The 25,126-nt window shown below is 43.5% G+C and overlaps 1 protein-coding gene across 3 annotated transcripts in view; it reads left to right on the top strand.

Annotated features, from left to right (window-relative positions):
- Positions 1–25,126, top strand: part of LOC148675953 (uncharacterized) — a 149,542-nt gene that overhangs the window by 70,665 nt on the left and 53,751 nt on the right. For all 3 annotated transcript variants that reach the window (XM_088598864.1, XM_088598878.1, XM_088598871.1), the window contains 3 exons: positions 6,763–6,852; positions 11,038–11,076; positions 22,941–23,019. In XM_088598864.1, coding sequence (XP_088454990.1) covers positions 6,763–6,852; positions 11,038–11,076; positions 22,941–23,019 — 208 coding nt within the window. The remainder of the gene's footprint in view (positions 1–6,762; positions 6,853–11,037; positions 11,077–22,940; positions 23,020–25,126) is intronic.

Raw genomic sequence — 25,126 nt, 5'->3', positions numbered from 1 at the left:
ACACTTTCAGTTTGTTTCTTTGCAGTCCGTCCAGATCTGGAGACAGCCACAAAAAGTGTTGAGTGTGCACATTTAACAAATATGGTTATAAAAGGCATTTGGAGCGTTTTGTCTTGTTTAGTATTCGATTTAAAACTGGACCTCTGGTTTAGCTTGTAAACGTAGAGATGCTATGGGAATCAGATAATGTGGCATGTGTAAGGCGACTGTAATGTTAATTCAAAGGGCTCACTTCAGGCAATGATTTCAATTATACACCTCTACCAGAAGGAGAGGATAGCATACTGCAGGTAGCTTGCAGAACAGAGCACAGATTTATTCAGCTGAGGCTCTTGGGAGCCTTAGAATCTCCATAATAATGTCGCAGATAAATCAACTAATTTGTGAAGGCAGCCACAGCAAAGATTTTCTGCAAAATCTAAAATGGATGGAATAAATCAAGTGCTGGAGGGGAAGAAAAGCTGGCTTTCCTCTCCCAAATTGTGCACTATGGTGTGCGTTTGTGCGGGGGGCCCGTTTCACCTCAGCCGGCCTTCTTCAGCCAGGCCTTGCTTTGTCCTGGCTCTGCACACGGCCGTTTCAGCGGCCGGCCCCGCGGGGGGCTGGCGGGCTTTGCCTTTCCCCCGGCGGTGCGCTCATACAGGCTTCAGCATCTGCCCGCGCACTCGCCCGGCTCGCCAGCCCGCCGTCCCCGGGGCGGCCTACAGGCAGCGCGCGCCGCTTCCCGAAGGCTGGAGGCCCTGCATACGGCGGCGGCTCATTAATCCGCTGATCCACTCCGGACCCCGTCATCTCCTCGGAGGAGCGCGGGCCACATTGATTTCCTGACAACCTTCAGTTTTCACATAGCACTTAGAGTGTGGCAGCTCTGGCAGCTGCTAATTTCTGTATTTACAAGGCCAAGCAGAGTAACGCAGGGGGCGGATCGCAGTCAGGGAGCTGCAGAGCTACCGTTTCTCGATTGGCCTCTCTTCTGCAGGCGTTCTGCACCTGGGGCTGCTTTGAAAAGGTGCGCACTTACAGGGACACATTTAACGGCAACATCTCATTTGTTTCTGAATGCGGTGAAAGAGAAAGCAGTCGTACGTGCGTTCCGCATGCTGAAAAGTGGCTCAATCTCAATGCCCTTGAAAGATTCATGTTCAGGATCTAAACATTACACTATATCAAATATCTCCATATGCCTGTCAACGTGGCACTGCATTTTAAGCAGGAGCTTTGCATGTTCATGTCTGGCTCCTGGTGTATTTTTAATGATATGAGCACTTGATTAGATCAGTTTTGTCTTTGTATTTGGACAATTTTATTTCAAGGTTTTATGACCAGAATAACCTGAAATAACGGGGCACACCAACACTCGACTTTATTTTCAGCCCACTTTGAGTCCGACCCGATGACTGAACAACAGTATCTCCAAAACCCGCGACGCTTGTGTTCGGTGGACATTGACAATGGGATGGGACATGATGACTCGGGAAACATTGAGAGGCTCCTACTCAAAGCCCGCGACACCCACTTATTTCTTATTTTGGTAGGCCCATAATCTGCCGCAGTTCTTAAGTAATATTATTTGTTGAGCAAGAAAAAAAGCCTTGTAAGCAGATAGAAAGGGACCGTTAACTGTTTTGTCTCTCTGCACAAATGTGTATTTTAAGCGGCAGATGTGTTGATTGCAACAGCCTTTTAAGCACTGTGTAACACTGGCTGATACAGTGCCCTTTTCACATAATGTGCTTGCATCGTCGTTTACAGTCCTTTAATGAAGGGGTGTCATCCATTAAGTAATAATGTAAATAAGGCATTGAAGGGCAAACTACACGGCCACGAGGACTAAGGATGGCAACATTCTGCCAGTAAGGAGATGCTGCTTAAGAGGCCAACTTGCTGTGCCAGGAATCCATTATCTTTTATATGGGAAGATACAAAATGCAGACATATTTACAGGATATTATGGGTCATTTTTACAGGATATTACTGTGTTACTGTGATAACATTGTATAATCACGATCACCGTATATATAGTCATGATTTCGCATTATTACATGATAAGAAGTTAAAGCACCGCTCACCAGAAAAAACAGTTCCAATTTGTACTTATGGATGATCTAGAGATGTTTAACTGATGGGCATCTGGAGATGCAAAATACGAGGGCCAGATGTTAAAACCAAACCAGCCACATCTGGAACTTTGTTCTAAACTCTGTTTTGCTTGGATTGTTTTAAATGGCCAGTTAAGATGCAGAAATATGTTAAATGTGAAACACGTCTTTGAAAATCGAAACATACATTGTAAAGTAATTATTGTTTAACCACCTGCACCCAACAACCAATAAGAATATAGCTTTTTTTAAAAGATAGGTTTATCCCATGCTGAAAAGAGAAGAGAGAAAACACAACGTTTCGGCTGTGAAGCCTTCTTCAGGTGTGTGTTTCCTCTTTTCTTTTCAGCATGGAATAAACCTATTGTTCCTTTGCAGCCTACGCATGCTGATGCAGCTACCCACCTGAACTACTTTTTTTTTAAAGATGCCCGTTAAAATTGGCTGATTAATATCAAAGAACATATCACATGTTGAACTGGTAGCTGGGGGCAGATAATCCTTTAGTGAATGATTTAAGGAATCTAAAGCTGGATTGATCATTTCATTGTGAAAATGAAAAAAAAAATTTTTTTTAATTGGAAAATGAAGAAAGTCAGCCTCAAAAGGTCTGAAGCCTACAGGACAGCTCTTGAAAAGTACTGAATTATTCCATTTTTGTGCATGACCAGTAACTAGCTGGAAATGGATGGGTACATTTTTTGCAGCCTGCTGGTGGAACATGTTTGACTGTCAGATTTATTTTAACCTTATTAGATGTTATTTAATGAAGTGGTCAAAATGCACATAGTACATTCTCCATTTTGAGGTTATGTTGAAGTTTGTTATTTGAAGTTATAAATAATAGAAATTGCAACCCTATTTTTTGTTCAATTTGTCCATGGAATGCAGCCACAAAACTTTTTTTTTTACTTAAATAATTGAAAATACCACAATTGTACCTCATCTTTCTCAATTTGTTTTCACGTAGACGGTCTGCGCTTAGTGTTTTGTAGATGTGATTAAAGATTTAGTTTCTCTTCTTAAAGTGCCAGAGAGTTTTTTGGGCAAATTAAAATTCATATTTAAATTTCAGTGAACTAAAAGCAGGGCAAGTGCTCTTGACAAAGAAAGGCCGACATCTTATTAATAAACTATTCACCACATTTATTTCTGCTGTAGTTGTGTGCAGTGCAATAACAGTGCCACTCCTATTTTGTTATTTTTTCCAGCATTCAAAGCAGTTGCATCTAAAAAAGCGCAAAAGCTCAGTTCGTTTTATGCGGGACCTGCATACGAAAGCTGGGGAAATGAAGCTGTTTTTTTTTAATGCATGTTAAAATATGACGCTACAAGTTTGAAAAACAAACAAGCCCTGCACGGACAGAGTCAGGGAGGGATGACGGGGCTGACCCGTGCACACGGGAAGCCCGGCGGGTGATTGGACAGAATGATCGCACTGGTCACCGCAGTGAGAAGCGCCGACAGGGTCACGAGTCTGACGCCACGGATCAGCTGTGGGGCTTCAGCTCGAGGCAAGATGAAGTTCCGAAGGGCGGCGGGCTGCCGGGAAGCAGGTTGTGTGATTGCTCACTTGCCCCGCCTGCGCGCCGCGAGGGTCTGAGGCTTCCTGCAGACAGCAGGCCCGGGGCTGCGCTCGGCCGGGCTGCGGAGTGTGGGAGGCCCGCAGAGCCCCCGGGGCTGATTTCTGAGCCTGGAGCTCTGCCAAGCTCCGCTCCACGGGGCCTCGCTCCGCGCTGCCCCCTCGGTTCCACTCGGGCGAGCGCGGCAGCTGATTTTTATTTGTTCCCAGCCCTGACGCGGGCATGTCAGGCTCTCCCGCGCCGCGGAGCAGTGGAGGGATCATTAGGAGATCACTCTTTCTTCACATGGCTGCAGGGGCAGTCACTTCCTATCAGCCAACTGTTCGCTTTTATAAATAGCACTCGAGCGCCACAGGAAACGCACTGGGTGAAGATGCATGCAAAGCTTTAAACCCTCTGTCACACAATTCTTCAGCCATTCTAAAGGAAGATGAACTAGGGTCTGGTGACAAACGTTTCGACGTCTTTCCCCATCAGTCTCAAGCAAAGGAGACATGCACAGTGACAGGAGTTTTTAGATGTGGTGCGGTTAAGTGCAAGGTCATGGTCAGCTACTGCTGACCTTATGGATGAGGACTTGGCTTTCATTGTGCATTCATCTGAAAGAAAGGCTGGTGACTGTATGAAATGAAAGGACAGCAAACTGGCTTCGCACAAGTCAAACTGTAAACAGGGAATGATTTCCCAGAATATACCAGATTAAGTTGTCTCTACCCCTACTCGGCAGTATTCGTAAAATAAAATCTGTAACTCTGTACCCTGTGCATTATTGGTATATGGTGAGTCAGTCTACAACAGGGAAACCAATCTTAGCTGAGGAATGTAAGTGTGGACTTTACATGTGTGATCCTTTGAGCTTTCCAATTTCTGTCTGCATTCGCAAGAGTAGGACTGTGTAAGCAATGGTAGACAGAGTAACTACTTGTGCTTAAAGCTGCGAGCCTTGTGTGAAAAGCATAAAAATCTCCAGTTCATCACCACAGTTGGGCAGATTTTTATCCAGGATCTACTTATGTGAGTTACTAGCATACAGAGAATGGGCAATTAAAACGTCTATAGGATAGAACAGTAAACCAAGCTGTGTACTGTGGTTCAGCTGCCAGCACTGTGCATTACTGTCAGATGGCATCAGGGAAGCCGAAGACAACTACCACAATTTGGAGATTTTAACGTGCACACAGTGCTTTGTGTGCATTCTGTGCATGACTGAGCAATTTAAATCTGCCTTTGGTAGTATGCACCCCTTATACAGCACACACCCTTAGATAAAATGCGTCATAAAGCATACCATGAGAGGCAGAACTCCTTATTTCTTTATTTGCATGTATGAAAACTCTTGTCTAAATAACACTTGTGTATAAGGCACATCCTGTGCACAGAATGCTTAAATTCCTGTAAAATGGAAAAGGACGCACATTCAAATCTTCAAATTATGATTTTGTAGTACATCAGTATTTTGCATGTGCCTCTTTATGACACCTGTCACTTGTTTTCGAAACAGCCTTGAATCCACACAGAAATTTGAACATTCTTATTTTGTGTCAAAAGTCTCACAGCAGGTGACACAGTGAGACGTCGGCACTGCCACCTCACAGCTCGTGGGTCTTTCGTTCTTTTCCAGCCTGCAGCATTTACTGTGTGGAGTTCTCCCCCCGTATGTCTTGGTTTTCACCAAGTATTCTAGTTTCCTGCCCCCTTCCAAAGTCACGCTGGCTAGGTAAATTGGTGTCTCGCAATTGTCCCTGTGTGTGTGAGAGAGCACATGCGCTGCATGATGGATTGGCTTTATGTCCAGGCTGTGTTTTCACCTTGTGTCATATGCTTCAAGCGTAAGGTTTGTTTGCCTTGACCCTTATCAGGAATGGACGCGTGATAACATGGCGAAGGTTATTTAATGGGCACTTACGTGTGACACAGTCATTTAGAGATAGAAACGGATTTTTAAGAACGAGACCAATGGTATCTACAAGCGAATCCCTGGTCGTATAGAATGGATTAAAAAACTTCATCTTGTAATCTTGCTCACCCTTTCCGCTGCGCAAAGTACATGGGAAAAACAGGAAAAAGTGTTCCAGAGTTCAAAGCGGATTGCCTTCGTTGAATGGCACATGTGCGTGTGGGGGGCTGTTTTTTTTGTGTGTGTGTGTCTTTTCTCAAGTTGAAAGTCGCCCGCCGCCCGCATTGTTGTAGGGCGGACAAGGACGGAGAGGGAAGGGCCCGTTACCTGTGAGGAGGAACTGCGACTGCGAGAGGCAGCGCTGGCACGCTCCAGGATGAGCAGTGGCAGGCAGAATCCGAGACGCTTTCTTGCCTTCAGGGCTGAAAATAATTTCTCCTGGGATGTTTCGGCTCATGCTCTAATGCCTTCAAAAGAGCGAAGGCAAATCCGTGCTGCATGAAAGACAAGACTATAGCAGAGCTCTGGCTCATTCTCTCTCTGTGCCTGTCGGCCTGTCTGAGTAATGATGGGGTGTGATGTGGACCTTCATTTCCTGACACTAGCTCCTGAGTCGGAACGTGCCTGCTCTCTTTAATTCAAGAGCGGAGCTTGGCCGCTTTTCTCACTGAATCAAAAACCAGCCTGATTGCCTTCTAATAAAAGGGATCTGTCCCTTAAAGAATATCGCTTCATTTTCATTGTTGCAGCATATCTGAATGGGTAGTTTTCAGCAGAATTTGTTGTGCGCATATATGCAGTAGCCTTTTTGGATAACTGGCATATTGAATATGCTTTTTTTCCCTGGGACATTATTTAATTCCAAACAAAATGATGCTTCGGGATATCACAAGGAGACGCTCTGGATGTACATCTTTTGCACATAAAAAGATGGCTGGAAAATCAATCTGACAATCTGTGAAGACTGAAAAGGTATTTCAAGCAGAATCAGGCTTGTGCGCAGTTGCAAGAGTACTTCAGCCACTGCCTCCACTAACGAGGATATTTCCTGTCAGTAATTTAACGATAAAAAGCACTAGGTGCAGCGTTTATGGAGCCCGTGTCATATTGTCTCATAAATGCATTCGCAGTTAATCGCCTCATCCTTTTTATACTGATTCTTTTCTCTTTTTTTTTGTTCCAGAAAGTACCATCTCGCTGCCTGGGGGGTGCCCTGCTTGATGTCGAGTCTTCCCCTTTTCGGAGGGTACTATGGCCCAGCTGGCGCTTGGTGGTAAGTATCTAATCATGGATTTTAATATCATGCTAATTCCTTTGGCCAAACGTATTTGCAGGATGCGATAAAAGGGGAGCTTCTGGCGCAGTAGCAGGGATGCATTGAGGGTGAAAGCTGCTTTCCGGTGATGGAGAGCAGATTACTCCCAGCCCGTGGCCCAGCCTGCCTCGCTGCCCGTTGGGCTCGCTTAAGCAGGAGACGCAAGCAGCGCCGTATCTGTACAGGGTGTTTACCTGCCTGTTTCTGTCACTCCCGCACAGGCCTGACAGAAGTAGCGCAGATCCTGATGAAAGCTGCCAGACCAGCTGTGAGACAATGTGGGTCCTTTGTCACCATCACTCTCTCAGTCCCCCAGACAACGGCGTTCCCACTCAGGAACGGAACGATTTGACTTTATGATTTGGAAGGGTTCTGTTTTCAAGCCAGTAAACAGAACAATAGGGTGAGGTTCATTACAGAAATGCCCGCTGAACGAGGCCTCGCAGCAGGAGAGTATGGTAAAAAAAAGAAGCTTTCGACAGTCTTCTCTCAGCTCTTACTGACAGTTGACGTCTCATCACATCTCACATGCTGTTGCCTGCTGTAATTGCGATTATCGAATATTTCCACTGCAGGGCACTTCTTTCATTTCCACATAAGACGGCCTGACCAGTGGTTACTCTGCTGATAGCAGCTAAAGGCCCTTTGGAATGCCGCTGCTGTTGCACAGATTTGTGTTCTATTTAAGTTGTTTTTAAATAAATTGTGTGACTGTACCCTACTTCCTCTACGCTTTCCTTCTGCCTTTTTGTCCTCGTGCCATTTGCTGCTGTTGTCTTGGCTTCCTCGCGAATGAAAGATGGTGTCCAGCGTTGCCCCTCTGACCCAGCTGGCCTGTTCTCGTCTAGACAACAATCAGACCTCTGGAATTCTCCTCGAACCCCAGGTGGAAAGAGAGTAAAATAATTGACGCTCACTATTTGAGTAACGGAAGCCGGAGAGAGAGATTGCGGGGATCATAAACGCAGTCATATGGAGCAGTATAACGCAGTGCAGCTGGACGGGGATGTAGCCAGCAGGAAATTACTAGTTGCTGCCAGACTGAGGTGCCCTGGTACTGCCACTGTCGTGCCACTGCCTAGAATTGATAGGGTGCCAGTTGTTCCGTTTCTCTGCTCACCACGTGCCCCTGGCAAGTCCTATGAAATATAGGCAATCAACGCTAGCTGTCCCTTTGCTCGAGGCCTCAAGGACTTCCCTTGACAAACGACGGGCAGTGCTGGAACAGTACGCTTTGAAGCCGTGAACCAAATCTGTCCTGCTGCTGGGATGTACACGCCACTCCGCAGCCTACTCTGTCTAAGTCACATTGGGCTGAAATTATGGTGTCTCTGTCTCCGAGGTGCCTTTCGGAGCAGCAGCCTAAGCCGGCGGATCGTGAGGTGTGTGCGCTGAGCTGTGTCTCTGCACAGCCTCCGTTCTGGTTGCAGAGCTACTCGCTGCTGCAGAGGTCCTGAAGTGCTACACCCATCCCACGATATTACTACATCTTATTTTTGTGCAGTTTACATGCTTTTTTGTGCAGTTTATATGCTGTACTTCCCATGCTAAGAGCAACCTTATACTCTTAGGCTGTCTGTCACAATGTCATCCAGAGATTCCATTCATCAGATGATGGGGGAAATCCAGCAGGACACTGAAATAAGGGGACACTTCTCTGTCTTGTAAATTTGATCTTCAGCGTTGGGGCTTTTTCACAGCCTTAGAAAAGTGCAGGTAGTTAGATCCATGGGTGCTGCACATACTGAAGACAGAGATTTTGTTGATAGGCAAATGAAATGATTTCATTTTTACCCACATTGCCATCAGCAATACTCAGCATTGCATTTGTCACTACTGATCATATATTGTTATCTGTAGAAAATGACCCTCTCCTTTCTCACATACTATTTTTGACGACTTTAGTGCTCAGCAAGCATATGAAACGATTTAGTTCATTTTTGAACAGGTAGACAAAGACTTAAACAGATGGACACGTTTTCCCTTGTGACATTTAAGTTTGCGTCTCCGTAACAGAAATAAATGCACTTCCTTGCTTGAATTGTATTAGTTCTACCATTATGCTTTTTCCTCCTTTATGATATTGGGATAGGTTAGACAGGTGAGTTTCCAAATCCACATCCATGGAGAGGGAAGCAAGCAGATGTTGCATTCTCCACACTGCAGTGTGAAAGATCAGCCCTTCAGATAAAAAGGCCTAGCTCTGCCAAAGTTTCGTCTGTTATTTCTATTGGTTTGTTAGAGCTGTCTGTTTGATTTAATCCTGGTATGCTGGCATCATGTCACACACCTGAAGAAATTCTGGTTATTCCATGCAGGCTGTCCAGATTTCTGATTCTGTTGTTCCCCCTTACATATTGTTTAGGCCTCATAAACCCATGAAGACGTGATGTGTGGATGAAAGACAGATGTCTGGAAAACATGGCATCTCTCCTAACAGGAAACTCTTCTTTCTCAGCTATTTCTAATGAGGGTGATTGATTGCAGCTCAATCTGAGTTTCCTGTCTTCACCTTCTTTTTTTCCACGTAGGTCATCGTTCTGCAGTGCACACGTGTGGTAGCTGCTGCAGGCGAATCTGCTGGACCTCAGGGCCAAAAGAAATACCTTAGCTTCCACTCTCTATATTTAATCAAGTTAGAGGTTTCATACAAACCCTTAGAAGCTGCTTCTGTTTAAAACTGGAACTTGAATATCACCAACCTGTTTCCCGGGATCACGTGCTGTAAATTTTGCCCCTGAACAACCAAACCATTTAAGTCTTCACATTAACCTTAAGAAAATAAGAACAGTTAAAACTAGACCCATCTGGCCTGTTTATTAGCTATCAGTTAATTGATCTTTATTAATTGTCCATCTTTAACAACATGGCTGGGTAGTTTGTTCCATACTCCCACAACCCTTTGGGGAAAGACGTGCTTCCTGTTCCCAGTCTCTTATGTTTCCACGCCTTTTCCCACTCTGCCCTCAGCAGCACTCAGCCAGTTGGTGTGGCGACCCAGTCACAGCCACAGTGCCATGGCTTGGGCTCGAACCCGTGACAGCCAGATCATTCAGCTCAACCTGCGCCTTTACCATTGGAACCCTAAAGAAGTCCCCAGAGATTAATTTTAAGTGCTATGGGAAAATAGTAGGGCAGAAAGCATTTTAGGGTTAGGGTTAGGGTGCTGTAACCCACAAGACATTTTTAAACTTCTCCATTAATTGCTTGTAGGTGAATATCGAAAATCAGTGCTATATATGACTGCTTATGGCCAAATGGTTTAAGGTAGTTTTTGAATCTTCCTGAGTTCCTGGGCAAACAAATTCAGATAACAGGAAGGAAAGGCTTAGTAGAATAGATCTAGGATCTTCAAGAGGCCCGAGCTAAACTTGTGCTACAGAGTGTACCTCAGTGGTTTTTCATTTCCATCTCACCACACTGTTTGGATTGTTTCGGAGGTTCTTGTGACAAGATCTCTTACAGCAGCGGGTTCCTGTTTGTCCCAGCCTTGAACATCCACAGTAGGAATGAAAACAAAGTTCTTGAGGAACACCACTGCCTGTGCTGCCTATACCACAGGTCATAGGCTCCTAGATCTGTCTGTACAAGTCTTGACTTCCTGAGCTATTGCTTTCAGGTTGGATTGATCACCACAGTACTAACAGGTGTGCAGTTAATACTATGTTCCGAGCAGGGTTGTGGGCCTGTAGATGCGCTAAAAATTTGACCGAAGCAAATGCATTAATAAGGGAAAATCTATCTAAGGATGGTTGTTGATTTTACATGTGGTTTATACAGCTAACTTTAAGCTTTACCAGGGGCCCTTTGGCAGCCACACGTTTCTCTGGATTTCTTTGACAGTTTATGTGCTGTGTGATAGTGCACAATGAGCAAATAAAGTAGCTCACCTCCTTGCCTCACCACATTCACGGTGCATCAGTCACCTGTTTTTATAAATTATGGTCGAAAAATTTTATGCTTACACCAGAAAATCTCGATGAGGCTAAGTACAGCCAGCCTGCTCACCCTCCCCTCCTCTGAGAGAAGGCATGACTCCGAGGAGCCCTACTTTTTGACAAGAGGGCCGTCACTCTGGTGTATTAATAGCTTCAGCTGTGCCCTAATTCCCAGTATAGTAAAAGAATTCTTCTTTCTTTCCAGCTGGATTACAGACGATCACGTAGCCTGGAGATTTGGCATGTAAGTACACTCGAACCCTGGGATCAAAGCCCACAGCCCGCCTTGGGGAGCAGGGCTCAGTCCTCGAGGATGGTGGCGTGCCTTGAGAAAGCATCCCGCCGCTGTAAATGCCTTCAGTTAGCGGGAGTGTCAGAGTGCAGCCACACAGATGAGATCAGCTCTAAGTGTGCGGAGTAAAGAATTCCTACATCTTGTTAGGTAATGGGAAAGAGGCCCCACACTGGCGATCAGATCTGAGCCCTTTGTACTGGGGCTGGACTTCCAAGACATGGGCCATGTTGCTGAAAGATTGTATTTACGAGCTTGTTTGTGTTCATTTGAAAAGTTGTGTTTACCTACAGGTGGATAGCTTGATCACGAACATGTCTGAAAAAAAGCCAGTATAGTTTAAAAGCGTGTTCCTGTGTGCGCTAGGAGCAAGCTGTTTCAGAAAGGCATGTAAAGCTCAGTTGTCTGTGTACTGCCTCAATGTTTTGGGTTGCAAAAACTGTAGTGTTTCGGGCCAGTTTTGCACATCTGGTGCTTATTACAGTACAGTTGCATATTCACTGTGGGTTGATCTGGGTTGTTTCTGTCACTACTGATTTTAGCACTTCTTTTTTTTTTGGCAATAATGCCTTTCCAGGAAAGCTGTGGAGAATCTTTTAATAGAGATCCTGGTCTGTATCGAATGCTTTTGACGGACAAGTTCAGGAGACCACAATTAAACAAGTAAATTCTGCCTAAGAAGCCAAGTGTTGCCAGACTTCTAGAATATACCTCTGCTTTCATCGCTCCTATTGTGTGCTTTGCCATGGGCCGAATTTTTCCCTGTATGCCCTCACAAGTAGGTGGGACCATGGTTGTGCCAAGCTGTCAAAGTTATCCATCTTTAAGAGAAGAGGAGCTATGTGTCTTACCTTATGGACATCAAGGGTCTTAATGACGTAATTGCACCCGAACTGAAGCAGATTCTTCTTCAAAGCAAGTCTAGTTCCACGCATGACTGTATTTTAAATTCAGTAGGATTTGGACATTTTATTTTGGTGGAATATGTGGTTACAGCTCCTCTTTCAATCTACACTTATGTTATCTTCAAAAGGACCGGGTTTATATAAAACGTATTTATTCTCATCTTTTTTGTATAGTGGAAAACATACTAAATATTTTATTACTCACACAGAGAGAAACAAGTGTATTGTAACTCCAGTCCCAGTGGTTGGAACTCTGAGAGAGAAAACGAAATACCTTTTGGGCCCCTTGTGTTTTTCTTTTCTTCGTGCTTTTTTTTCTTGTCCTGAATGTTGTGTGTTGCTCAGCATTCCACTGGGAGAACTTCACGTCTGTGGTCTGAGAAAAGGAAGATGTGTGTGAATTGACCTTAGCTTAGAATGGATTTGCCAGTATAGCAGCTTAACACTGTCTGCTGCCCACTTCTCTCTCTCTGGAGGCCTGTGTGGAAAAGGCCCAGGAAAGACATTGCTTTTCCTCTCTGAGTTTCTTCATCCTTTAGGTTTCTCAGTGTGTGAAGGGCAATGTATGAAAAAAACAGAAACACTCCCCATTTTTCTCCTAAAGTTGTCACAATTGAGGAAAAGGCATTTGATAGCTAAGTGCACATGAAAAATGATGCCTGGATTGTGTGTATGTGTGTCTGCACATTTATGTGAGAATATATACTATATATATTAAAGTGTCTTTGTAAAGGGCACAATTTGAAGTGAATCTTTTAAACACTGTATCCAAATAGTATTTCATTTTCCTGTTATGGTAATAGTCTGTTTTCACATTTATCCCACATGATGATCGTTAGAGACTCCCTTGTAAACATAACAAAATACTTACATATTTGTTAGGCCTTAGAAACCTAGAATCACAGAAGGTGAGTGGTGCTTTCAGAGGTCTCTGCTGTATCCATGAATAAGGGCACATGCATTTAGCAGCGACTTACAAAAGCAGTTGCCTTGGGACAATAAAGGCTCTAGTCTCTGATGGAAAGCCCCTTGCCCTTCTCCGATATTCAGCTTGTTGATGTGTGGCATGGCAGGCGTAAGCTCTATCCAGGAGCAGTACATCAGTCCCCGGTGACAGCGGAACCTCTCCTACACGCAGTCCCTGTTGTAGAAGGCTGTGGGAGTGGCTTCTGTTTCATATTGCTCCTTAACACTGTCAGTGTCGTTTGATCTGCCTAGCGGTGTTGCGCCGATCCACTGTGCTGTGGGAAGCAGGAACAAGACTAAGCCTAGAAGCAGCCGTGTTATTTCAATAGGACCACTGTGCTATGCACCATCACGAGAGGTGATGTTGCAATGTCAGATGCTGACGTTGGGACTGTATAAAAGCCACGTGGAATTTATTTCGCGGTTAAAAACAACCATCTTAAAATTAGCTGCATTGCCTGTTGAAATCACATATTATTGAATCTTCGTTTTGGTCGCAGTTGATCCAGAAAAATAAAGCCAATTAGCAGGTTTAAACAAATTCTCTTTTGTCTGTGTAAAACTTTCATTTACGTCAGCCGGGTCTTTGAAATTAATATACCCTCGCTCGTGTCTGCTGGACACGAATTAGTAGTAGAAGGAAGAAGGCAAAAAATCAAGCCTTACAGCTTGTGAAACGGGGGCAAAATTCACTCTTCAGCTGGGAGCACGTAAAAAATTCCGCTGAGTTTAATTGAATCCAGCACTTCATTTTTCACGCCGCGGCCTTTCACGAGGAGCACAGCTCATCCCTTCTCTGTGCCAGTCTGGGAGGCTAGCGGACGATGAGAGAGCTTGGAGTGCAGCACAGCCTCAGCTGAGGGCTGCCAAGGGCTGCCAAAGGCGGGTGATCTGTGTGTTAACCTGACTGTGGGGGAGCGCTGTGGGGAGGGACGCAGACAGATGAGAGGCTTTGGAACAGCTTCCCCCCCCTGCCAGAGCAGCGTTCCCTGCCACATCAAAAGCCGCGGAATGTATTAGTGCCGGGCTCTGCGCTTGCCTGATTCCCACAGCCCCCTCCCTTGTAAGCTCTGTCACACTCTGCTGCTCGCAGTCCCATTGATCAGTCTGCCTCTGCCATTGCCAGGGTGTGATTGCATTGTGCTGGGGAAGTTTGCACCGCTACAGTAGGTGTGTTCGCCTCCCAGAGGAAAAAAAAAAGGGGGCCGTTGATCTCCATTAACCAAATTGCGCTTGACCAAGATTGGAGGGGGAAAAGTTTTCAGCCCCGTGCTATACACATTGGTGCAGCTACCTTTGTTGAGGAACAATAGAGTCTAATCCTGCGCTTTATTGCTTTGGAAGCCTTGCAGCTGTGCCCCTGGGTTTGAGCAAATATTAAAATCTGTCTGCCAAGTTGGCATTGTCTTTGTGGGCACCGACTGGAGCTGCTGGTTCCAAAGGAGTAGGCGTCATTTTCACTGTTAGTCTGGAGGCCTGGTGCAGATAAGCTGACAAGCGCATAATGAAGCAGTTGTTCTTTCTTAAGATAAATGCAGCCCGAATGTTTTTCAAAATGGAAAAGGGGAAAAGAAAAAAAAATAATATTCACATCAAAGGGATGTATTTTCTGTGCAGTTAATAAGCAAATTCAAGTTTTACTTTTTTTTTCACCATGCGGTTTCACACAGAGGAAATAAGGTGAAGATCTCCCTTCTTTTTCTTTATTTTTTCGTTGGTTTCATTTTCAAGGACATCGATTTTATTTGTTCTGATTCTTTCAGCCCTTTTTGTTGTCCCCTCCTTTAAAATGAATGTCTCCTTTGCATAATCAGCTCTTTACCTTAAATAGACAGGATACATTCACTTGCTGTACATATCAGGCTTGTGAAGCCAGACCTAGTGTACCTGTGGGTCCTGTAACGAGATTCTTTCAGCCTTATATTCACATTCAGTATGAATTTGTAACAATACTACATTGTAAATCTTTACCACTAAGTGACTCTTAACAGCTGAAGTATGATATTTGCTCACCACTTACGATAAACATATTCGAAGAGACGACACAGAGTAGATATATGATATGGAATTTTGGATTGGAACTTGTAGTGGTGTGCTTTTGTTTGATGCTGTTTTCTGAGTCTATTGGTACATCAGAAGAACAGTGTCTTTTTCGACATCCTCCGTCTCTATCTGCCTTCATTCCCCTGTCATTTGCAGGTGTAGTTCAGCAACATTTTTCTTCTTGGCATTCAATATGATTTCATTACCACTGGTGCACTAAATGTCTTGCAGCCTGATCAATGAGCTTTAGTAGCCTGCAGTCCTGTGGTCGTAGATTCTTTTTAAACAGCACTAGCTGTGTGCAGCTTCTGTTCCATGCAAGCTTGTTTGAGAGCTTAGTATTGATTCAATTTGGACAGTTTAGAAAAAAATTCCTTCTGTCTTATCGCTCTTTATAGTGAGTACCTCCATCTCCAGTCTGTCTTGATGAGCAATGGAGAACATCTGAGCTCCATTCGTTTAGAACTAATGTATTTCTCAGTTTTTAAACTCCTAATGCACTGGCTCCATTGCATATGTAATTGCTTCATCCTAATGAAGCGTGATTCAATCGTCCTTCGCCCTGATGTTCAATATAAGTTATCGAGCTTGAGGCGTTTTCAGTTGTTTTCCCCCCAAAATTTGAACATTCCCTCAATGTGGGCAAGTGCAAACGCTCAAAAATGAAAAATGTATTTTATCCTTGTGCTTTATAAAACAAGACAAAGTTAGGAGTCCACCCATGTGAAGAAGTGTACACATCGCTACCCTTTTTAAAAGCAAACTCAAAATATAAGTTTTAACTAGCGGTGTATGTCTTGGTGACTTCTCATTTAATTGTAGTTGCTCAACAGATATTTTGGATATAGTTTAAAAACATTACAAGCCAACAGTTAGCATGGTTCTGAACAAAAAGATGCAAGTGGTATATCCCTAAATTTTTGCCAGATTGCAGAAAAGGACGTGAAGGTATTGGTGCCTGGGACTGCTGGACACAGTTCTGCCGCCTGCCACTGAAAGGAATATTCCGCAGCGGCCTGCTGTTTCTGCTCCTTTTATTTGACAGGGTATTATTGACTGGAAAAATCATCAGTAAAAGCTTAGCTGTAGCTGTTTGCCACCGGAATGAGATGCTATCTTAGTGCTAAAGAGCTCGGCCTTTTTATAAACAGAACACCGGTCCTTCATGCTTTAGGAGCTACCTTGCTCAAGCTCCGCGGCCTGTTTCCATAGCGCTTAAAGGATACAGGAGTGTGCTCTCCAATGATGGAGATTAGGTAAGGGATTAAGGTTTGACGTGATCTGTGAATCTTCATTAAGTCTAATTACATCAATAGAGAATGAGGATTAGGAGGCAGACAGCGTGAGGGAAACTCTTGCGTGCGGCATTAGATTGGGAGATACAGCTCCGTTAGCCGGGTGTAGCAGCAGACGGTTGGAAATGAACTCAGCCCTCTGTAATTTTGAGAATTTATGCAGTAGATTCCAGGCTCCACTGCTCTTATTTTGTTCTGGACAGCCTTACAAACCACACCAGTCAGTTTGCCTTTTGTAAGAGAGACAGGAATGTGGGTTTCAAAAATGAAATGTGTGGATGAAGTAAAAATGAAAAGGAGCAGATTGGCCCGAGACTGAAATGATGCTTTTAAGCAGTTTAACTGTTTTCCCCCGCCATTATTTTGCGCGCTGCTTGCACCAGCTTTTTATATCAGTCTTGTGCTCTGAAAGACCCTGCACAGACGACACATGTTGCTACTGTTACTAGCTTCCAGCGGGGTGCTGCATCCTTTTTCTGCCTGATTGACAGCCAGCTGATAGGCGCTGCATCAAACAGACGCTGAATACGAAACTGAGTTTGCAAAGACTGAAAGATCGGAAGGGGCTCAGCCTGTTGCATTTTAGAAAAGAACGTGTCCTACCTACAGCTGCTGTAATCCTGTTTCTTTGTAAGCACTTGCCTGCAGCAACCTGCACAATCAAGCGCCTGTTTAACAGGATTTAGACTGATCAGGGGTGTTAAAAGAGTTCCCTGACAAGGTGTATGTCTTTGTTGGATCTGAAACCTATAGAGATTTTTCACTCCCTTGATTACTAGCAGTTGTTTTTTTTTTTTTTTTGGCCGTCTTCAGAGCTCCTCACCACACGAATCCACGTCCCTGGTTCTTCTTCGACTAACCAAAGCCTGTGGTCAAGTGTCGCATGGAGTATGATATTGTACATAAACTGTATACATTTCTGCCACTAGAAATTTAATTTTTGAAAGATTGCTGCCTGGATGGGGAGCCCAGGGGACATATACCAGACACTCCATGGCTTCTCTTTAAAAATGAGCAGTTCCTGCACTCATACCTCAGGTGTTAGAGCAGCATGTCTCAGTTTTCATGTTGATTTATTGTAGTGAAATATGCATATTTAGTCTGAGGCAACTTTGCTTCCAACCAGAAATGTTTGTAGCAATATAATTGGGAAATATATCGAATTAAAGTTGCAAGAAAAGGAAATCAAGGGTTGTTTATGTTTTTTCCTGTCTAGCCAGTTGCTCTTTGGACCTGCAGACTGGAGCCCTGACCCTCAGCAGTGTTAGACTGCCTGAGCAGCGTGACATTCTTCAGCTCCAGCTGAAACTCTGCCACCTGTACATCTGGTATTTCAGCTAGAGGCAAACGAAGCGTGGCTGCAGACTGAAATATTTACACAGGGCAGTGCTTCTGAGCAGGATCGACTGCAGGGGTGTCCAGTCCTGGTCCTGGAGGGCTGGTCTGTCTGCAGGTTTTCTAGGGCTCTTGAAAACAGCAGCACCTGAAGAGTTCAAGTAATTCAAGTAGGCAGCTGCGTCAGCATGCGTAGGCTGCAAAGGAACAAGTAGAGGTTTATTCCATACTGAAAAGAGAAGAAAAGAAACACAGCGTTTCGGCTGTGGGGCCTTCTTCAGGTGTGAAGAAGAAGAAGGCTCCACAGCTGAAACGTTGTGTTTTTTTTCTTCTCTTTTTAGCGTGTTAAGAGCTGTGCTGGACTGAAAACCAGCAGACACACTGGCCGTCCGGGATTAGGATCGGACACCCCTGTGGTGCGCATTTTAAACACCATAGAATTCCACATTTTTAAAATGTTATTTTAAGATAGTACTTGTGCTGTTTTTAGTTCACATGTTTCAACAGTGTCAACAAATGTCACACTATACCGCCACACATGGCTGCCAGATGACTGTTCGTTTGACTTGACCATGTATTTGCCTCTGCTGGTACAGAAATAACAGCTGTCCCAGTGCCTGTCCCCACAGAGCAAATACTTGTGTAACATGTTCGGAGAAAACTTTGGAGTGGCAGCACTTGTCACTGTGTCTGTAGCACTGGCAGTAAGTGTGTCTCCCTGAGATTAGGAACACTCTTCCTTATGGTTTGCTGTCACTGTGAGTAACCTTGCTGTCAGATTCCTTTGTATTTATCCATTTTTGTAGAGTGACTACTTCGAGATACTTTGAGGTGCCTTCACCACTAGAGTTTCAATGATTTCAGTCACTGCTTCTCAGTCGCATTCTATTGTTCTTTGTGGAATTAATGCAAGAATAGGGACAAGGGGCAATGTCGTACTTGGAGGCAGAGCTGTCTCACGTAGTAAAACCATCCCACCTTGTCATTAATTAGAGGAAGAGCACATGGCCTGCTCACTGCTCCCCCACATAATCTGTTGTCACTGATAAGATTTGCTAGAATATGGCAATTATTTGCATGAAAGAATTCGTTTTAGATACCAAGGAATTTAGATGTTTTAGAGCCAGAAAATTGGCTCCGCGTTGTTTACACCACCTGAATTCCCTATCACTGTTTTATCCATTTAGTTGTTTTCGAACCACCTTATCCATTACAGGATCTAGGAGGAGCTGGAGCCTATCCTGGCAAGAAAAGAAATAAGACAGCATACCCCAGTCCACCATAGGGCACACATGACCCATTCACTGCATGCATTCATACCAGGGCCAGTTTTCTTCCCAGAACCCAATTAACCTATCAGTATGTTTTTTGACTTGGGATGAGACTGGGACACCCCGAGGAAACCCACACAAACCTGGGAAGAACTTACATACTCCATTAAAATAGCACCCCAGGCACTGAACCCAGGATCCCAGCACCGTAAAACAGCAATGCTAAATACTGTTTAATGGTAAAAAACAGTCTTGCCCATCACTGTTTTATATTTTCTCAAAATATTTGTTTAACTATTTGAATTGACTAGCAATAAATGAGCTGTATCATATTACACTCTTAAGAAAGCTTACAGTTTTGGGAAGCAGTCATTTTGTCATAGAATGAATGATTTTGGTCATCATAAGTTCAGACACACAGATATAGGGACAGATACTGTACCTCTTTGGAAATGTTCAGTTTTCACTGAGGCCAAAAAGGATACTTACTCCTTTATAAATTAACGGGGAGAGCAGGCGTCGGCAACACCCAAGGAGACACCTGCCTTGGTGTCTCTCTGGCCTTCTGTCTCGCACCTTGTTATGCCAGAACAGGAGCTTTGGCCGATGAAATCGCATAACTGTCTTCAAGAATTTTTTTGCGGCCTAACTCGTTGATTTAGCAGGAATTTACCACAAGGCAGGTGTCATAGCTAACGTATATGAAATATGCCGATTTCGTATCGGCTAGTTTGGTATTGCAAGAATTCACCAGCCGCTGAAACCTTTATCTTTGGGTACATCTGTCTCAGCTCACAAAGGAAGCAGGATCAGCGTTCTCAGCTTTGTCCGTAGTACAGACGATTAATCCATGTCAGGGGGCTACAGTTCATTTCAGCTCAGATCAGCAGTGTAGTTTAAAGAGGGGAACAAGCCCAACCGACAGAATTCCTGCGTCGTCATTGCTCAAATTGGAAAGCTAAAATGACTTAAATTACTTAAAAGCTGAGAATTAAACACTAGGCTGTTCAGGCTTACCCTGAACGCTTTTCCTTTGCAAAGCAGTGGAAAAAAAGACTAAATGACAGATCATTATCATGCTAATGAAGGCACTTTGTAACTCCTGCTCATTATTGCCCTACACATTAATGGTTCACGAAATAAAATTTGAAGGCATTTATTATACTTTACAGGCTAGTTAAGCATGTGTTCTTGATTGTTTCTTCCTTTTCAATTTCTTTTTTTGTTGTTGCTATTTTCTTCACATACCTTGCTGATACTGTTGCACATCATATTCTCAGTAATTCTTTGTAACTAATGTAGATGTATTCGGTATTATCGAAATAGGTTTGTCATACACAGTCATCCCCTTTGAGTGAGTAGTGAGGAACGTGCAATAGAAATAATGCACCTAAGAGTCAGAGCCCATGGGAGGTTCCTGTGATAGAGTCCTTCATCCATCCATTTTCAATAACCACTTAGTCAAAAGCAAGTTTCCAGTGAGCCAAAGGCCACGCCTAGAGGCATATTGTGCAAAGCTGGCTAGACCTTGTACAGGACACCAGTCCTTCACAGGGGACACAGAAGAGGGACAATAATAGAATATCAGCCTGGGTTTAGAGTATAGGGGAAAACCCTTGTACCCCGTTAGAGAACATGCAAACTCCAAACAAAAAGGCAGTCCAAGTCAGATTTCAGGCCAGAACCCAAGAGATAGCAGCACTCACCACCACCCCACCACGCTGCCTATGACGTGAGCTGATTGTAAAATTATTTTCAAGTTTAGAACAGAGGTACAGTTTAATTCATTCTGAATGACCCGTCTTTCTGTTTCTCCATTTTTTCCAGAGTCTGTATTAGGCCATGTCTATTACATTCCTCCAAAACTACTTCTCAGGACTTTCAGGGTAGAAACAGGCTTATTTTGTGTTAAATGTATTGTGTTTTGTTGCGAGGCTTAAGGTTTCAATTAATTTGCATTTTATGTTTGACTCTAAAGAAAAGCCTTTCAACTGAAAAGGGGACAATGGTGCAAGGAAACCCCATTTTACTCACTGTACAGTAGGTAGTACAGTCCTGGAATAGAATTCAGTGCTCAGGTAAGTGAGCAAGCCCTGTTCAGGTTCACAGTATTAATGACTGGAAGAGGGTCTTTGTCTTGTGAGTTTGTGCTTCCCGCTGATGTGAAGCAAGTTTGTTATCAGCGCTGCACTTTAGGAGTTTATCTGTGTCCTTGCTCCTGGTGCAGTGTGCTTGTTTTATAACTACTCTTTACCGCATTCCCAGCCAGCTGATAGTGTTGGAGTATCACAGAAGCCATGACCAGACAACAGCCTGACAGCAATAAACCCTGTGCAGACACTCGTTGGCAAAACACAGGGTGCTATCTGAGATCTGTGGAGCTCGTGTATTTTTATGGCTAATATTTCACCTGCTGCCGCCTTATCTGTGAAACACAAGAACCTGTGGACATGGACCTGGCTTGTTTGTTATTAAGAGACTGCTGAGGGAATGTGTGCTGTTTCTTCTCTTAATAGTTATTCCAGGGGCTTGACTGCTTTTCATACTGCAGAAATTCTGCTCTGCAAACCTCCTGCAGGGTCCTTCTGATTTGTCATTTTTATTTTTAGGTAGTGTTCAGGTTGTGATCAGCGGCTTTCACCAACTGTTTTTTTTTTTCACAAGTTGTGAAACCTGTAGTTTTTTCTGAATATTTTTTCTAATGAGCATCCCTTAATTGAACCTTTTAATTTAAATGCAGGACAACTGCTCAGCTATCTCTTTCTTCTCATGTTCATGTAGCTTTCCTAAGAAATGAGCAAGGGAATTACAAAAAAATAAGTGGTATATTCTGCTTATTTCCTCCTGAATGATAAATTTAAACTTTGATATTGAGTTAAAGACTTTTAGAAAATGGATTGACACCCTGCTCATGCAGGTATATTGTTATGTGGAGGAGACAAGATGAAGATGAATGTGAAATAAATTGTACAGGTAGAAATAACATATGCGCTGTAAGTGTGATGGGGAATTAGAACAGTTGACTACATAGCGTCATTACAGAGAGTTAACATCAGCAAAAAGGAATTTCATATTTCTTAAAGAGTACCAGTGTTTATGGATATTATGAGTGTGTGCACTGGTGTGTCCCTCTCTCTTAAGACTCAATAAAGAGTGCAGTGTGGGGCTGGTCTGTACAGGCCTTTCATTTGTCAGAGTGCAGGGCATGTTGCCCAGACTTTCTGCTCTAGTCCCTGTACTTATAGGGCACACAAGTCGTAGGAAGTCCTCTTATGCCTGGCTCTGAAATGAAACAGGGCTGCCATAAGTTTAGTTGTCCTTTCCAGCGTTTTGCTTAATTACAGTTGCAGTTACTCACTCTGACATGTGCTTAACCTCAGCTGCTATTACTGATGTGACCAAAGCAATGTCTGTGAATGTCTTATCGTTGTAGGCAATTAGAATTGGCCACAACTCAGTTCTTGGTAGTAGTTTGGGATGCATCACAGTACATTTTGCGCTGTTTTGGACTGTCACAGAACAGTCATCTCTTTCTCTGCAGGAATGCTGACTAGATACTGTATCTTTAGTATAGATAGCGGTTGATGTTGCAGTGTTTGGTCTGATGGCTTTTTCCTCTGTTGATCTTTGAGTTAATTCAAACTCCCACAGGTTCAGAAGGAGTTCATCTAGTTTTGCTTTTTCTGTGTACGTGAAAGACAAGAAAACCTTCTATATTCTTCTGCATCCCCAGACAAATCAGGCTTTGCAAATTACATTTACACTTTTGTTCATTTTATGTGCAATAGAAGTTTGTTTCCTATACAGTTAATTGTCAGTGTAGTGCAGTCAGTTCACTGATATGTTTTGTAAATGTGAATGAGAGTTTAGTTACTTTTTTCCCCATTATCTTAAGAGGTGCAAAATGTTTTTGCTTGGTCAATTGTAGGAATCATTGTCCTTGTTTATTGGCTGATGATACAATTCTTCTGCAATGTTTCTTTTTGCCTGTTTCCTTGCAGATGGTATATCCCTTTGTTCACCCTCATCTTCCTGATGATGTGCTGCAATGTCCGCATCATCTATGTGGCCAATAAAAGGGTGAGCTGACTAAATTATACAATTATTAGTGTGAAATTGAAAATTAGTGTATGTATGATACAAGGCACTTCTAAAAAATGTAGGTGTGCCCATGGATGATTTCTGACTCCTTCATGTTCTATGTACATTAACTGCAAAAGCACCACAGTGACCTACACAGGCATACCAAATCAGAGGTGTGTACCAAGGTAAATGGCAAAATATGTCTTGCTATTTGGAAGGACGGCTGTTGATTTTTTGCTTCTAACGAAAGCTTTCACATAAGACAGAGGAAAATGACACTTAATGATTCCTTGGATTTGTGTAGCGTTTTTCATCACAAAGAGTCCCAGAGCACTCAACATATAAAAGGGAGCACACTTCATCCACCACTGAAGGGCAGCAGCCATTAGGCATCAGCACATCAGGTGGAGAAGTGAAAAAAAACGTCACCAGTTGAATTTAGCCAGCCTATCCAGGGAATAACCCTTCTAATCTTACAGACAGTGCAGTGCGATCTTTAAAGACTTACAGTAGTTGGCAGCATATTGTCTTAACATCTCATTCAAATCTCATCTATCACAGTGTACTTGTCCTTCTAACATACTGGGCCTTTGGTTTGGAAGTTCTGGTCCAGAGGGAACAGTACCTCTCCTGCTTCACCAACACTACTCACAGCAGCTACATTAATATTAATTAGAGGTCTCCCATCCCAGTACGAATTGGTTAGTTTCTGAGATCTGACAAGACCTGGCTCTAGAGTGGGAATGCCAGAGTAAAAAAAAAAGCTATTCAGAGCATGGGGCTAACTGATTTAGTAAATATGATTACAGTAGGCCTTATGAATGAAAGAATTTCAGGGTGGTGGTGCTCAATGCGTCTGGTATGTGCATTTGTGTGAGAAGGGAATTTGCTACAGTGATTTCCACCATGTGATCGAGACTCTGCTGCACCAGTGTGCTGGAATCTGGTCGCACCCAGTTACTCGTTGCTACGACCGTGAACGTACCTTGGATTGTGGCTTCCCCGATGCGGCAGTAACACTAAACCACTGATAACTGCTCTACAAAGATCTGATCTATCCTGCTTGACATCCTGTAACCTGCTGGAGCTGAGAAACCAAAAAAGCATCTGGACTGTTTCCAGATAGCTTGAGCATTTAAGATTTGACACCCCAGTGGAGTTCAAACTGAGTAGGGAGGATGTGGCACATTCACAGCATACTTTAAAAAAAAACAGGATGATGCCGAGGTCTCAGGAGAACAGCCTGTGGAGAAACTAAAGGAGAAATGGATGGCTTAGATTACCCCGCAGTGCTTGGGAATAGGGCTTCATCTCTGTCCAGATCCTACTCGTTTATAATTATTTTTATTTGTAGAGGAAAGAGAGTTAAAAAATGGCATTTCCCTATATAGCAGTGGAAAAAAACATGGAGGCCCCTCTGTAGCAGATTTAATAGGAGAAATCTAGTAACAGTATAAGTGTTTCATCTTTGGTGCTTTATTTCTCCGTCACATTTTTGTCCATGGTGATGATGGTCGACTTTCGTTTTCCCAGGGAAGTAAATATGGTAGAACGAGACCCCTTCCTGATTTCAAACATTCACCAAAACTAATGCTTAAAGAAAATATGACTTAATTAGGTGGCAAGTTTTTTATTTCTATTTTAAAATACGACAGAAGAAAAGCTAAAACAATGAATCCATGCGTGCATGTTTGTCGAGAACCTCCTCCAGACACCATGTGAAAATGTAAGCATGGATGTGCCAACGGTAGCTTCTTCTCCTTACCGGACATCCACTTAGTACCTAATTTTTATACTCAAGACATGTTACTGCTTCCTTGACGTGGCTCAATCCAATAGCAAGGATGTTTAGGAGACCTAGACTAAACATATTTATTAAGAAAGGCTTTACACCTGAAAAAGGTCATCTTTTTCTGCTTGTCCTGGTACTGAGGAGTCACATGGACCAGTCACATGGTGGCAAAGTCAACCAGTTGCTGAATCCAGTAACTTTGACATGGAAACAGTGTCATGCACTCACCACCTGAGTTCACAGATTACTTGCCAGATTAAATTGATCAGAAACCTACTTTCCTTCCAATTCATTATGAAACGGATGGTTCTA

The sequence above is a fragment of the Lepisosteus platostomus genome, chromosome 2 (genome assembly GCF_059453375.1).
Source record: "Lepisosteus platostomus isolate fLepPlt1 chromosome 2, fLepPlt1.hap1, whole genome shotgun sequence".
Lineage (NCBI taxonomy): Eukaryota > Metazoa > Chordata > Actinopteri > Semionotiformes > Lepisosteidae > Lepisosteus > Lepisosteus platostomus.
Note: the sequence above shows the minus strand (reverse complement) of the source record. Positions and strands in the feature narration are given on the sequence as shown.